This window comes from Etheostoma spectabile, chromosome 3 (genome assembly GCF_008692095.1).
Source record: "Etheostoma spectabile isolate EspeVRDwgs_2016 chromosome 3, UIUC_Espe_1.0, whole genome shotgun sequence".
Lineage (NCBI taxonomy): Eukaryota > Metazoa > Chordata > Actinopteri > Perciformes > Percidae > Etheostoma > Etheostoma spectabile.
The window spans coordinates 27240718-27255202 of NC_045735.1; the positions used below are offsets into that span (position 1 = coordinate 27240718).

The 14485-nt window shown below is 42.3% G+C and overlaps 2 protein-coding genes across 2 annotated transcripts; both read left to right on the top strand.

Moving 5' to 3' along the window:
- Positions 1 to 1498: 1498 nt before the first annotated feature.
- ppm1na (protein phosphatase, Mg2+/Mn2+ dependent, 1Na (putative)) lies at positions 1499 to 8182 on the top strand. The gene is made up of 6 exons (XM_032508429.1): positions 1499 to 2226; positions 3202 to 3773; positions 7065 to 7182; positions 7273 to 7387; positions 7483 to 7546; positions 7975 to 8182. The coding sequence occupies exons 1-6, from the start codon at positions 1824 to 1826 to the stop codon at positions 8005 to 8007; spliced, it is 1305 nt and encodes a 434-aa protein (XP_032364320.1). The 5' UTR covers positions 1499 to 1823; the 3' UTR covers positions 8008 to 8182.
- A 2400-nt stretch (positions 8183 to 10582) lies between these two features.
- LOC116678554 (4F2 cell-surface antigen heavy chain) lies at positions 10583 to 14476 on the top strand. The gene is made up of 10 exons (XM_032508425.1): positions 10583 to 10917; positions 11070 to 11436; positions 12568 to 12732; positions 12817 to 12911; positions 13023 to 13100; positions 13186 to 13241; positions 13347 to 13539; positions 13622 to 13729; positions 13806 to 13868; positions 13993 to 14476. Exons 1-10 carry the CDS (start codon positions 10816 to 10818, stop codon positions 14392 to 14394), a joined length of 1629 nt encoding a protein of 542 aa, XP_032364316.1. The 5' UTR covers positions 10583 to 10815; the 3' UTR covers positions 14395 to 14476.
- Positions 14477 to 14485: the final 9 nt, after the last annotated feature.

The following is a 14485-nucleotide window of genomic DNA, read 5'->3' on the forward strand; positions in this document are numbered from 1 at the left end:
GCATTGAGGGAGTGAGAAACACAGAATCGAGGGCAGACAGGATGTGGGGCGGGGTGCGGGAGGGAGTGTATGGTGCGCATGTGAGATAGTGAGTTGTGTGTGCGAATGTGCGCGCAAACCGTCTTCGTTGTTAAAAGCTCAGTTCATCTGCGTGACCTTGAAGAGATAACCAGAGCACAGGACGAGATAGAAGGCCAGCTGCTGGTTGTTTTCCTGCTCGGGTGAAGGTTAGCTGCGGGGGGGGGGGCAGTTGATCAGTTTCAGTCCAATTTAGGGTGACTCGGAAGAATTTGTCCGAATCAATGTCCATCACTCATTTGTCACCGACCTCAGCGTCATGCGAGCATCCATATCACGTAGTGATTTCTGCAGTCCATCTACCTTCTCTGCCAGTCCGGTGGTCACACGAAGCAACTCCACCGACTGGGCCCTGATGTTGTCAATCCCCTTCTGCGCTTCCACGGTCCGGTCTGAGATGTTACGAGACAGTTCACAGGACTGGTCAGCCCTTAGATGTAAAACCTTCATCCTCTCAACCACTCCGTGTAGGCACTCTTTAAGTTCCCCAGACAGCTGGTGGGTGAATTTGCTGGCGGCTGTCTTACCAATTTTACGATAGGTCAGTGAGACCCCAAGGCCCCAAGTTTGCCCCTTATGATATCATAAGGGGCAAGATTCCAGATCGGCCCATCTGAGCTTTCATTTTCTCAAAGGCAGTTTACACCTCTTGCCATTTCTAGCCACTGGGGGACCATAGGCAGGCTGGGGTAATGCATATTCATGTTTAAAAAAAAAACTCATAAAAGTGAAATTTTCATGGCATGGGACCTTTAAGCCCACAGAAATGTTAACCCATTATTCTTGCTTTGTGAGACAGGCCCCAGTTGTTATAGGAAGTTAGTTAAAATTTCAATTTTTCTCTCTGCAATTTAGGGACTTCTTGTAGACTTTGGCTTAAAAGTTGCATTTCAATGTCTAATCTTGATCTCGGGAACACCAGCCAAACTGGGCAAACTCCCTCTGCTAATGAAGACCATGGTATATGTCAAAAGCTCCAGAACAGCTATTAAATAGACCTTGATAAAAGGTTGTTTTTACTGCTATTGAATATTTTGTAGTATATTTTATAATATTTTATAGTTCTGCCATTATGTCAAAAGTCACAAACCTATGTAAAAGAAACAAGAGTCCAGTGTTGTTTACTCAGCCTATTGTGATTGTCCCTCACTATGGTAAGTTTTTTACCATAAGGTATTTTGGAATAAAAATGCTTATAATCCCACACAGACATGTAAGAACAATTAAGGGATCCCTCCGTGTTGTTGGTAAATGTCATGCTCATAATCCATTCACGTGTCCAGACACAGGTCACCTGGGCTGCCTTGAAGGAAAGGTGATTATCCAACAGTGTTACGCAAACAGACAGGGTAAGGGAAAGAGGCAGTGGGTGGGGGTAGAGCAGAGGGGTAAATCAACAGAACTGATAAGCCAATAGAAGAGCAGGGCTTATACAGGAGGGGTAAAGAAGAGAAAGGAGAGAAGCCAGAGTAGAAACAGAGAGACCCATAGAGGAAGACAACTAAAGGGCTTATATTCACAAAATGATTCTCAGACTGCAAAAATGGGCCTGATAATTGTTAACACAAAACCAACACAGTTTTTAATTTAACAGGATTATTCTTATATAAAGTCAGTTATTGTTTGCCTGATTAACTGTTGCGCTGGAACTGCTAAGGAAAACACAGGGTCGGAGGTGGGGCACCAGGAGAAAACGGGCTGCAGTCAGTTCGAGCAGGAAGCTTGAACGCAGGCTCCGAGGAGCGATGAAGACGGCCAGGCGGGCCAGCAACTTGGAGGTGCCCTCTTTCCTCCGCCAGCTAGTCAAAGAGACGGAGAAGATGGTCACCTTTTTCTTCAAAGGGGGGCCCAAGGAAACTGGGTCTGAGGACGAGGACAATTTGGATGACGACTTGATGCCGAGCCCATACCTGGATCGTCCCATCTTGGAGAAGCATGTGTCAGAGGGAGGTTCTCAGGTGGGGGTGAACTACGCTGTGGGGAGCATGCAGGGCTGGAGGGCTCAGATGGAGGATGCTCACACCTGCATGCCCCAGCTGAAAGGAGAGCTGACAGAGTGGGGATACTTTGCGGTTTATGATGGACATGCAGGCACCACAGTGGCACAGTACTGCTCCAAACACTTGCTGGAGCACATCCTAGCAACAGGTACACAACCATTAGTAACTACTAGGATGAATCTAATTACTCAAGATGGATCAAAATATCTTAGCACTAGCACGGAATACATTTTAGTTGTTTGTTCGAGAGGGATACACTTCCAGTTTGTAATCACAGCAAGCTCTTGTTCATACACAGTTTAGATGCAATTACTGTAGTCATTTTACACCATAGAGTCTGCCAATAAACATATTGCAACATTGTGTAAGGTAGAGCCAGTTTTGCATGTCAAACGTTTGAAGTCGCCAATTAAATTAAAAACATACTGAATCTGCATTTTGAAAAAATATGTTGCAAACAAGAATTTTCCTGTATTTAATGCTTTCTAGATGAAGTAATATACTGAATGACTAATACATTTGCACAAACAAAAGTCCATGAATGTAGCAGATTTAAAGCAGATTATTAAAAGCTATATGATTCGAGTTTGAGGGTGAGATTGCCTTGGAATTAAATATTCCATAGTACATACAGTATACAATGCTGGAAGTTGATAAAATTCACATAAAATATAATGTGCGCCAATTTTTGGATTTGGATAATAATTCTGCATATTGTGGCATTTTTTATTTTACAGCACGATTAAAGTGGGGATCAAAACTAAACGGAACTATGACTTTCACTCAGATGTCAAATTTCATACTTTTAGAGTTATGAACTGGTTGGTTAGCCAAATGGGAGAAAATTACTAATTGTTACACTAAAGGATGTAATCTTCAGTCTGTAGCTCTTGTTACTGCTGCCTATGATGGCCAGGGAACTCTTGAAAAAGACATTTTGCTTGGGTAAATAAAAAGGTTCTAGCTTGAAACTGTATTTGCCATGTCATTGCACAATAACACAGATTATGTTTTATCCATGCCATGGATCTACAGTGTGTTGGCCTCAAACCACAAATAACAAGGCAGTGCCAGTATGGGGAACCTATCTCAAAACCAAATGTTTCCAACTCATTTCTTACAGGTAGGGTCAAAGCAAACGAGGATCCCGAGCAGGTAAAGGAGGGGATTCGCGAAGGCTTCCTGAACATTGATCGCCACATGCACAAACTGACTCGCCAGGACAACTGGGATCGCAGTGGCTCCACTGCAGCAGCTGTGTTGACTTCGCCATGCAACATTTACTTTATCAACTGTGGGGACTCTCGTACCCTGCTCTGTCGTAATGGCCAGGTGGTTTTCTACACAGAGGACCACAAGCCGTTCAACCCCAGAGAAAAGGAGCGCATCCAGAACGCTGGAGGCTCGGTGACCCTGCAGAGAGTCAACGGTTCGCTGGCCGTTTCCAGAGCACTGGGGGACTTTGACTTCAAGGAGGTGGACTGGAGGCCGGAGACGGAGCAGCTAGTGTCGCCCGAGCCAGAAGTGTATGAGATGGAGAGGACGGCCGAAGACGAGTTCCTAATTCTAGCATGTGACGGGGTTTGGGATGCCATTGGTAACGAGGAACTGTGTGCCTTTGTCCGCAGCCGTCTGCAGGTGTGCGATGACCTGAGAGATATTTGCAGCCAAGTGATCGACCTCTGTCTCTATAAGGTAAGATTTCAACACCCCAGTATGCAGACAAGGTGCATGAAACAATAGGAATACTGACAGATACAGGAAGGAATCACTGGAATGGCAGACTGATATATATTTTGCTAAAATTAATGAAAAAGTGAGAAAGAAGATAGTTTTTTTGCCAGTGTTACCTCTGTGGTTTTCACGACCATGACTAGGGATAGGTATTGTTTGTGATTTTTCAATTGCGGATTTGATACCAAAATATCTTTGCCAAAGGACTTAGTGGTGGGTTTGTTGAAGTATAAACATGTTTTGACAGAATTGTTGTTAAAATCTAATATAAGAATTCAGAGTTCTCAAATATCAAGCTTTGCCAGAATTTAAAAGAGGCTGTACTCAATATTAAAAATAGAAAGTGCTCTGGGATTGCCTCCACACGGCAGTTTCTCAACTTATCAAATACAGTTTGTCATGGCCTTCGGTGTCTGATACAGATGAACAAGGCGCTTACATGCACGCGCGACCAGACCACCAGGTCCTTTTGCCAAACCGTCTTATTTTAATGTCTCCCTATTAACAATTAAATGGATTGAGTCATATCTAATTGGTAGAGACCAACATGTTTCTGTGAGCGGTTATCGTTCATCAGCTCTTGGCTTATGCACAGGGGTACCACAAGGATTAAAACTTGGCCCACTTTTGTTTAGTTTATATATTATTGATTTACCGTTTGTTTGCCCTGAAGTCCAAACACTAGTGTATGCGCACGACACTGTAGTACATGAGCATGCCAAGACAAAACATCTGGCTGCTGCCAAACTCACCACAGCCATGGATCAGATCACCGATTGGCTAAATCGTTCCTGCCTTTAACTTAATGTAAATAAAACTGTAGGAATATTTTATATAAGACAATGTAACATTGTGTCAAATATATCCATCTCAGGGCAAAACATTATGATTGTGCCACAATTTAAGTATCTGGGAATAATTATAAACTATAATCTTGCTTTGAAAGCAAATATTAAGAAAGTGTGCAATAGGGTCAAGTTTAGCCTAGCCAATTAAAGCCATTAGCTACTCATTACAAGAAAACACTCAAAGTTTTGGACCAGAAGCCGAACAGCTCGCATCACTGTCTTATCCTAAATAACCGTAAACTGCTGAGCTAGGAAGATGTAATTAATTACAAAAAACATCTGTCTGGTCTACAAAATTCTGCATAACACTGCTCCTACTCCTTTGAACTCTTTCATAACCCAACGTAACAACAGCAATCAGATTGCTAGAAGCACTGCACATTCCATCCAGGAAAACCAAATTTGGCCAATTATCATTTCCTGTTACGGCATTACAAAACTGGAATTTATTGCAAAGATATACATATTCCACCTTTATAATACACCTTAAAACATGGCTGTCCGATAACTATTATTGCACACATTAATCTGTCAGATGTGATGTGTGTTTGATGGGACATTGTCATTGTTGCTTTCGCTCCATTTATGCTGCCTGCTGCCCGTCTGCCTACCTCTGTGTGTTGTATGTGCTTCCAATGTGGCCTCTGAGACATTTCTCCTTTCTCTTGTCTCCTTTGTATTGTCTTCACTGCATGGACTGCATTAATGCCATTGCCATTAGCTGAGCTTCTTTGTTTATGTGCCGCTTCTTTGTATGGTTTAACCCTTTTTGATTAGGCCTGCTGTCATAGATGTAAAGTAATTAATTTTAACATGTCAACCATTGTATTTTAGGATGCCTATTGTCAGCTGGCCGGGGAATACAGCTGGAAATTAGCCGTAGACGCTAAAGCTGATGCTTTTACTATAGAGTTAATTAAGGGGGACTGTCCACAACAATATAAACTAAACCGGTTATCACAACAAAGAACAGAGAAGCATGGATTGCACAGAGGGAGTGTAACGCCATTAATAAACTATTTCTTATCCTACATAGCAAATAGTTGTTTAACTGCTTTATTAATGTTCTGAATATTGAGTACAGCTCCTTTAAAACTACATGGTATCAAAGTGGTTAAAAACAGGATCTATCTAATCAAAGAATAAATATGTGACGATCAATAAAACAAAGGCATTGAGGTTCAACACTCAGCCCAGACTATGACTCAGGTGGTGGCATGGGGAATGAAGACAGTGTTTTATGAATGGGAAATGTTTACATTAATGGGTGGCGTTGAAGGCAGGTGTACCCTGAGGGCAGGGTCTTTGTGCGAGACTGTGAGGTTGTTATGTAAGTAGACTTTTCCTGCAGCTCTTTTTTTAATCCTTGTTTGTTACTGCACAACTGATGAGCCCTGAGCGCAACCTATAAATAGCTGTATTACGGAATCCTGAGACACGGGATAGGAGGGAAGAAATGCTAAACATGGCTCGGATTAGGACTGACAGGAGCTCAGCGTTACTGCTCAATACACACCGGCTCAGGGGCTTTATCCTGGCTGGGATGGGCTGCTATTTATTTCACCTAAAAAAGGCTTACTGTACCTGCTGAAAGACTACATGTTCCAGTACACACTGAGCCTCACTCATCGCATGTCATAACATAACTGACTGATGCATTGCAACTGCATCAACTTCCTGGCATAGTGAGTTTGTAGTAGTTTGGCATTTCTCTCATCTTTGTTACTTATCGGCTGACATATACACTGATAAGATATAGTTGCAAAAAGCTAATATTGGCCGAAATATCATCCAGCCCTGGCTGATTTATCGGTCTAGCTCTACCTCACAATTGCATTTTTCAAAAGCCTAATGTGTTTGCAAATCAGCAAAATCATCACCCTCCTCTATGACCTAACTGTGATATTGGAGAAGATTGATATCTTCCAAACCAAAATATATATCCTCATCCAACCTGACGCAGACATCAGTCCCCTGCTATTACTGTACACCTATCAACAGGTCTATTTCAAGTGATTTCAAGTGGTGGAAAGCTTTACTGCATTCACACTTATACAGAAGCATTATCAGTAAAATGTACTCAAAGTATAAAAAGTAAAAGTAGTCATTATGCAGACAGCAGGCAACATGCTAGATTATTATATATTCTATTTTTGGGTCATAATCACCAATTCATGTTAACTATGAAGATGTTAGACATGCACAGTTAGACTTACTGCATAACAAAGCCCAATGTGCAATGTATGCCTCATTATAAGGTTTTGAAAATCTCAATATGCAGAGTAACAAGAGCAGTCACAACCCTCAAAATGTAGATGCACTTAGTTACCTTCCACCAGTGTCTAGTTCCTTTCACCTTTAATTTAACGACAGCCTTCTCTTACATTTCTGTCTCCCTCTGCAGGGCAGCTTGGATAACATGAGCATCATCATCATCTGCTTCCCCGGCGCCCCCCAGGTGTCCCAAGAGGCACTGCAGAAGGAGGCAGAGCTTGAGCAACAGATTGATATGAAAGTGGAAGGTGATTTGTCACCCCCCACAGTAAAACACTTTAAACTACTGTTAGCTCCCTGGTTTATAACCATATTGTTTTGACTACTGTTCTTCACAGAAATTATCCAGATGATTAAGTCCAGGGATGAGGATCCTGACCTTGTGTACGTGATCAAGTTCCTGGCGGCAGAAGAGATACCAGGGCTCCCACCAGGAGGAGGCATCACCAGCAAGTGAGTCTGAGCAAAGAAAACAAGAATGAAAGATTTTTTTGGGGAATCAAAACTGAAATTGTTTTGACATAAAACCATGGGTTCTCTCTTTGCAGGCGAGACTGTATCATCTCTTCATATCAGAAACACACCGTGACTCTCAAATCTCAGGAGGCTATGGTAAGACAATAGAAAGTGTTATGTGATGTCTATGAGTAAGACATATGAGTCATATTACAATTGGATAATGCCATAAGATGAAGGCACTTTAAAACAATCTCAGCTGTTATCTCCAAATAATGGGCCTAATGTACACAGTTTTTAAGGCTGCACCAAGTGATTTTCATTGCTGATTCTGTTGATTACTTTTTCAATTAACTGTTCAATCATTTGGTCACTAAGACATTTAGAAATAGTAAAAAATATCTTTTACAATGTCCTTAAACCCGAGGTGATGCCATTTATGTCATTAACAGTACATTCCCCGATGATACAGAGTAATTAATCTAAATATTGCAGAAATAATTGGTCACGTAATTGATAATGAGAATGTTCTGCTCAAAGTAAATATTTGCGGTTGGTAACATTATTGTCCTGTGACATTTCAGGACACCGAAGGGTCAGAGGAGGACTCAAACTAAAAAAAGCAGTTACCATGGAAACAGAATCATCACCGGCTTTACCGTCTCCATGGCGACTGTCCTAAATGAGAGACTTTACATTTCAGACGAGCATTGAACTAACAATGATTGTTTGTGAAATATATTGTCTTTGCGCATTTGCTTTCTGGCAAATTAAAGTACATTTCAAATCAAATACCCACTGTGTTGTTGTTGTTGTTTTAATTTTGGCACTATATTTTCAAAATTGATTTGTTATTGACAGAAGTATTTCATGATATGCACCCATTCAGTGGCTCCACACGTGGGCTACATGTGTATTAGAAACTCTCGTGAGGGAACGCAGTATCTCTCAGTAAATAATTAGTTTGCACAAGGGTGACATGGAGAGCAATTACATGTCGTAGCGTAACGTAACGTAAGCATGTGCCATAAGAGAAGAAAGCCAGAGGGAGAGACACAAAAGGAGAAAGAATGCAGAGAGAGAGCAGTCGGGGGCGGGGTGGGGGGGGGGGGGGGGGGGGGGGGGGGGGGGGGGGGGGGGGGGGGGAGGGGCATACTAGGGTAAAGAGGAAGAGCTGTTCCCAGGAATTAACACACTTACATCATTAAACGTGGACCACTAATGGCTCTTTAGAGAGGACCTGTGACTTCTCTTGCACAAAACAGATTAGTACATAACAGGATAATAACCTAGTCTGTTCCATTAATATCCATTACGTACAATATACATACAAGTTATAGATGGACACAATTAAATGATAGATCAAGTTAATTGGATACGCTGTCATCAGTATTTTTGATGTTTGTTACATTTTACAATATTATGGTCGGGTGTGGCATACTATACAGCAGCCTCGGCCACAGTGTATGAACGTGTGTGAATGGTGAATGGTTCCTGTACTATGTAAAAGGGCTTTGAGTACTTGTTGAGACTAGAAAACCGCTATATAAGAACAGTCCATTTACATTAATATTTGTTTAGATTTACAGTAATTTAGGACTCCATCTATTTGATTAACGCTGTATCTGTTGAGTCATTTCTAACCAAAACTGTTTTGTCAATAAAATGGCCAAAGGCCAAATGTGATGTCTTCAAATTGTTCGCTTTGTCCAACCAACAGTTCAATCTACAACTATATTTAGTTATTAGACCATTCAAGAGTAATAAATCAAAAATTTCAAATGTTTGACATATTTGAAAAGTTTCTCAAATGATTAATCAGTCATCAAAATAGTTGCCCATTCATTTTCTAACACACATTTCAACTATTAGTCAATTGATTTATTGTTTACCTTCACACACAAAAAACATTAATGTAATACCAGAATAAAGTTGAGATCTCTCATTGAATGATAATGGGCTGAAATTCAGAGGCGGAAGTTGAATTTACAATCCTGCATTTCATTCAAACCCAAATAAAAGTGTGGGACATTCAGCACACAGACTGAAAACTATACAGGAGATAAATAAAACACACATTTCTATTCCATCTATCTACAGTATCAAAAATAAAAGCAAGATAGCTCAAGTTAAAGTCAAAACTACAACATGAGGGACTTTAGGGGGGTTTGGCATGTGTTCTTCAGAATGTGTTGCGAGGGTGTGGTGAGGCTCAGCACCTCTGTATCAATTGACCGAGCAGAGTACTTATTGGACAGACAGTCCTTTTCACGTCCTCACTCCTGACACCACAGCACACTCAAATACACACCACAGGACCGCACTGTTAGGCTGGGAACACTTGTGGACAAAGACAGAGAGGAAGAAGAGGTGGAAAAGAAGAAAAGGACCTAAAACCTCAGACAGATAATGTGAGTAAGGCCTGTGACTGTCTTTCAGTGGCATTTTAATCAGCAACATGTGGACAAAGTGGTTTGTGTTGCCTCACAGCAGAATGATGGCTGGAGCCTTTCAATGGTCCAAAGACATAGCCTACTATGTGAGCTATGCAGCTGTTTACGCCATACAGCAGCGAGTACATCATATGGCCACCAGAGGGCCTCTAAACCAGCAACTATTGTCAGCTACAGCTTGTTTCTGTAAAATGTCCCCATTACATAAGAACTAACAGAAATGTCAATTCATTTTTGTCATTATTATCTTTTAAATAGTCTTAATCCAACGGTATTCTACAGTACACAGAGGTTACAAACAGAGAAGAAGAAAGTACAGTGCCACAAAAAGTCTAGCAAGGGGTTCATTTGTTGTCTTTATATCATCTTTTGATTTATTATATGTCTTATTATATGTCTGCTTTGTGACACAAAACTGCTCGGGTTGGCTCCTGTAGCCTAGTACTTAGAATTCCCCCTGTGATCGCCATGCGATATGAATGACTGGGATTCCTTGTAAATTAGAATGTTTATGATGATCTTTGAAGCAAGAAATGGGCAATGCAGAAACATAATCTTGATTCATATTTGATCGGCTCTGATTGGTTGTTCTCGTTCTGCCATTAGGAGCACCAGGTAGAAGCAGAGGAATTTGACGTTTTTTCCACAGATAATTGGATCTGTGTAGTAGTCCTACTGTCAAGATATAGCCTAGTGATAGTTTGAGCAAATATGATACAAAAATTTATATTTCTTGAAAATCAACTGTAGGATGGAATGGATATTTTTTAAAGTTACAGTCCTTTTACTGGTCAATCAGATGCAAGTCAAAGAGGTTAATTTTATAACCTCTTTATGCCAGTGATGTCTTGTGTGTCACCTGACCTGTAGCATGCCAAAGCAGTTAATTTAATAAATGTAAACACCTGTGTGAGACAGGTAGTAGCTGGGGAAAGATGGCTGTAGGTCCTGGCAGAGCTGCATGCTTTGTGTATGTGTGTGCACACACAGTGTAGAAAAGTTAAATCCTGCAGCACCTGTGCTGGTCCCGTCGTGGTTCACATGGCTCAAAGTGATGAAGAGGCCGCTGATGAGGTAGGGAATGGATAAACCAAACATACAGATCCAAACAAAGCTTCAGCCCAGCAACAGTTGGCCAGCTCTTGCCTGCTGCAACACGAGTGTATGCATGCTTATTCCCACTGAAATGAAACCCCCTTATCTAACTATATGTGACGTACTTGCAGTCAGGCAGGATGCCTCTGAACGCAGGAGACGCCGGGTACGGCAGCGTGGCAGGGTCCGGGATGTCGAGCAGGGTGGGCGGCTCAGAGTCGGCCAACCTGCTCATCCCGGAGCCTGAACCGGAACCGGAGCCTTTCCAGCAGTGGCGGCCCATGACCAAGGAGGAGCTGCAGGTCGCCGCGGGGGGTCCGGGTTGGAGGAAGGTGCGTTCTTACCTGGTGATGCTATTCTGGCTGGCGTGGATGGCCATGCTCGCCACCTGCATCGCCATCATCATGCTGAGCCCCCGGCCGGTTGCTACGCCGCTCAAGTGGTGGCAGAAGTCGCTGTTCTACCAGCTGCAGGCCGAGGGGTCAGAGGGCATCGATGGTGAGCAAACCCCCGGTATCAATAGAAAAACGACCACCTGCCTCCTTTTATTAAAAAAAAAAAGTGCAAATCAAAAGATAAACGTCATATTGCTGCTTCGAGTTTTTATAGGGACATTTTAAAGAGCTTTGGTGTATTTTCAGAGGCCATATTAATCTGTGAGGGGGAGGGGCTTAGAGCAAAGAAATGATCTGATAGGCCCTTATGAATCTTCAGTTATTCCCACCCTCTGTGCAATGCATTCAGTATTTCTATGCAATAATAGCTTACAAACTGGTCCCATATTGGCTGTGTGGTATTTTAGATAAAACTCATTAAGAATGTACAAAACAAACAAAAGTAATGACGGTTCTTAAAGTAAATGTGCTGTGTGTGTGTGTGTGTGTGTGTGTGTGTGTGTGTGTGTGTGTGTGTGTGTGTGTGTGTGTGTGTGTGTGTGTGTGTGTGTGTGTGTGTGTGTGTGTGTGTGTGTGTGTGTGTGTGTGTGTGTGTGTGTGTGTGTGTGTGTGTGTATTGGCACAAACTAGTTGACATAATGGTGAACTTGAAGCTATCCTGGTCCCAGAGAAGTTGCATGCCTTTTTGCCTGGTTAGTAAAATAGTCTTGCTCAGAGATTGTGGAGATCCAGTTTCTTCCAGCTGGCTGATATTAATCAGAGAGTTATGTTCACAATGTATTATACAATTCAATCTGACCACAATACTAAGGCTCTTTTTAGGCCAAAGTTTGTCATACTTCAAAGAGTTGCAGATTAAAATTTCCTTAGGGCGGAAAACAACTTGATATCTCACACTACACCGACTGTGTAGACATCACAGCATTAATGTTGTGGGCTAACACATGCTGCATGCATTTTACTTAGAAAAGAGATTAAGAGAGCACTGGTATTGTATTGCTTTGACAAGATTAGAGTTTCTGATCCCACACAGGAACATTGAATGACTAATTATGTACAGTGGTGAAGTGCAGACAAGTCTCCTTAAAAACGACATACTACTACCTTTATATATGATCTGCATCTGTTACATGAAGCATGAAGAACAAAGCATAGACAAGCTCGTGGTAACTAGAAAGTGTAAAATGTCCTACAAATGTGAAAACTAACTCTGTCTAATGTTTAATCTCTGAAGCGCTGTGTGAGCAGCTTCCCTACCTCAGGTCCCTGGGTATAAGAGCTCTCATCCTGGAGGCTCTGTTTGATAAGAAGGCTTCTCCTTTAAACTTCAATGCGACTGGTGAAGGGTTCGGGACTCTGCCTCAGATCCTACATCTGCTCGCAGAGAGCAAAAAAGCAGGTGAGTGAAGGACTTTTTTTTTTTTTTCAGACAGCCTGCATAGGCAGACTTAATGAGCTTTTTTTTTTTGTATCGATCCTGCAGATCTCAAAGTGGTGTTAAACGTCTGTGAGGTGGATCTGTCGGGTCCTCAGGGTGTATCAGGAGACATTGATGAGACATCAAACCTCACAGCACATGTAAAAGCTGCTCACTGGTCATGCTACTTTGACATGTTAAGTTCTGTGTGATGCTGGATTTCCTAAAACATGAGATACAGGTATATTGTTTTTTTTTATTTTTTTCCACAGCATGCACTCCGGTTCTGGCTGGAGCAGGGTGTGGCAGGCTTTGCAATCTGTGACACAGATGCAGCGTATTCCGAAGAGGTAAAATGATGCCCACTCGCAAGTTTTGTTTTCTAACAAGAAGATTTTCCACACACTCGCTTCCAATCAAATATTTACATTTCAGACTCTTCTGGAGTGGAAAAGTGTCTTTAAAGAATTCAGCAGGGAGGATGAGGAAAGGTATCATTATGCATACTGTATATGAGTTTTTTAATTTGTATTTATTTTTTTCACTAAGAAATGAAGCTTAGTGTGTGTGTGTGGTGTGTGTGGTGTGTGTGTTAGGATTGTGGTGGTAAAACAAACCGGAGACGTTCTGCCTTCTCTAAAGAACTCCAACCAGAACGTTACGCTGGTGGATATGGTCATGAGGTCAATTATGCCAACTTCACAACACCTCTTGTCTCCCGAGGAAGTTGCTAATGCCATAGAGATGCACCTGCAAACAAGAGAAGAAGACTTATGGCCCAGCTGGACAGTAAGATGCATGCATGTGAGGTCAACAACCAAGAGATTTGCCGTTTCTGTTGACCGATGAAACAACTGCAATGTGTCCGCAGGTTGGAGGTAACGCATCCCATGACTTGAAGAAATTACTCCTGGTGTTAATAATGACTTTGCCGGGATCACCCGTAGTCCAGTATGACGAAGACATCGACCCAAGACAGGTGGGATGACTTTTGAGTCCATAAATGATGCATTTTCAAAGGTCACATTACCAAATGAAACATTTCTGTCTCCCAGAATGTGTCTCTGAAAGTCTGCTCGTCACATGGAGACACGAACAACCCATCTGACACCCATGCGGTGAGTAATAGATCCAGATTTCCCTCCTAGAAAGTGTATCCTGAGTACATTTTAAGTCCTATAAAGCTGTTGTAGTTGTGTCACAATGTTTAAATCTGTCACTTGTCTACCACCCCTCCCTCAGGAAAGGGAGAAAAAGAAACGGTCAGCTGTTGCCCTCTTCACCTCTCTCAGTCACTCCAGAGCAAGAGAAGAAGCTCTTCTGTTTGGCAGCTTCACTTTCCTTCCCTTCACTGCTTCCATCAACTCCTCCTCTTCCTCCAACTCCACGCTTCCCTCGCCTTCATCTCCCCCGATCCTGGCCTTCTTGCGCTCCTGGGGTTGTGTCCACTTCCTCGTTCTGCTCAACGTCGGGTCTGAGGTTCACTCCGTGGATCCATCCTGGGCCCCAAGCCTGCCCAAAGCGGGAGTGTTTGTGGCCAGCACGAGAATGGACCGTCTGGGCTCAACCACTCTGGACATGCTGGAAGTGCAGCCCCGCGAAGCCATTGTCATCAAGCTGTTTGAAACAGAAAGCTACTCATAGAGCTTTTCTGAAGTCAGTTACATGGCGATTTCTTGGATTGGAATTTTCCACCCAGAATGACAAAAGTCTGACACAATAGTCTTTTTTTTTT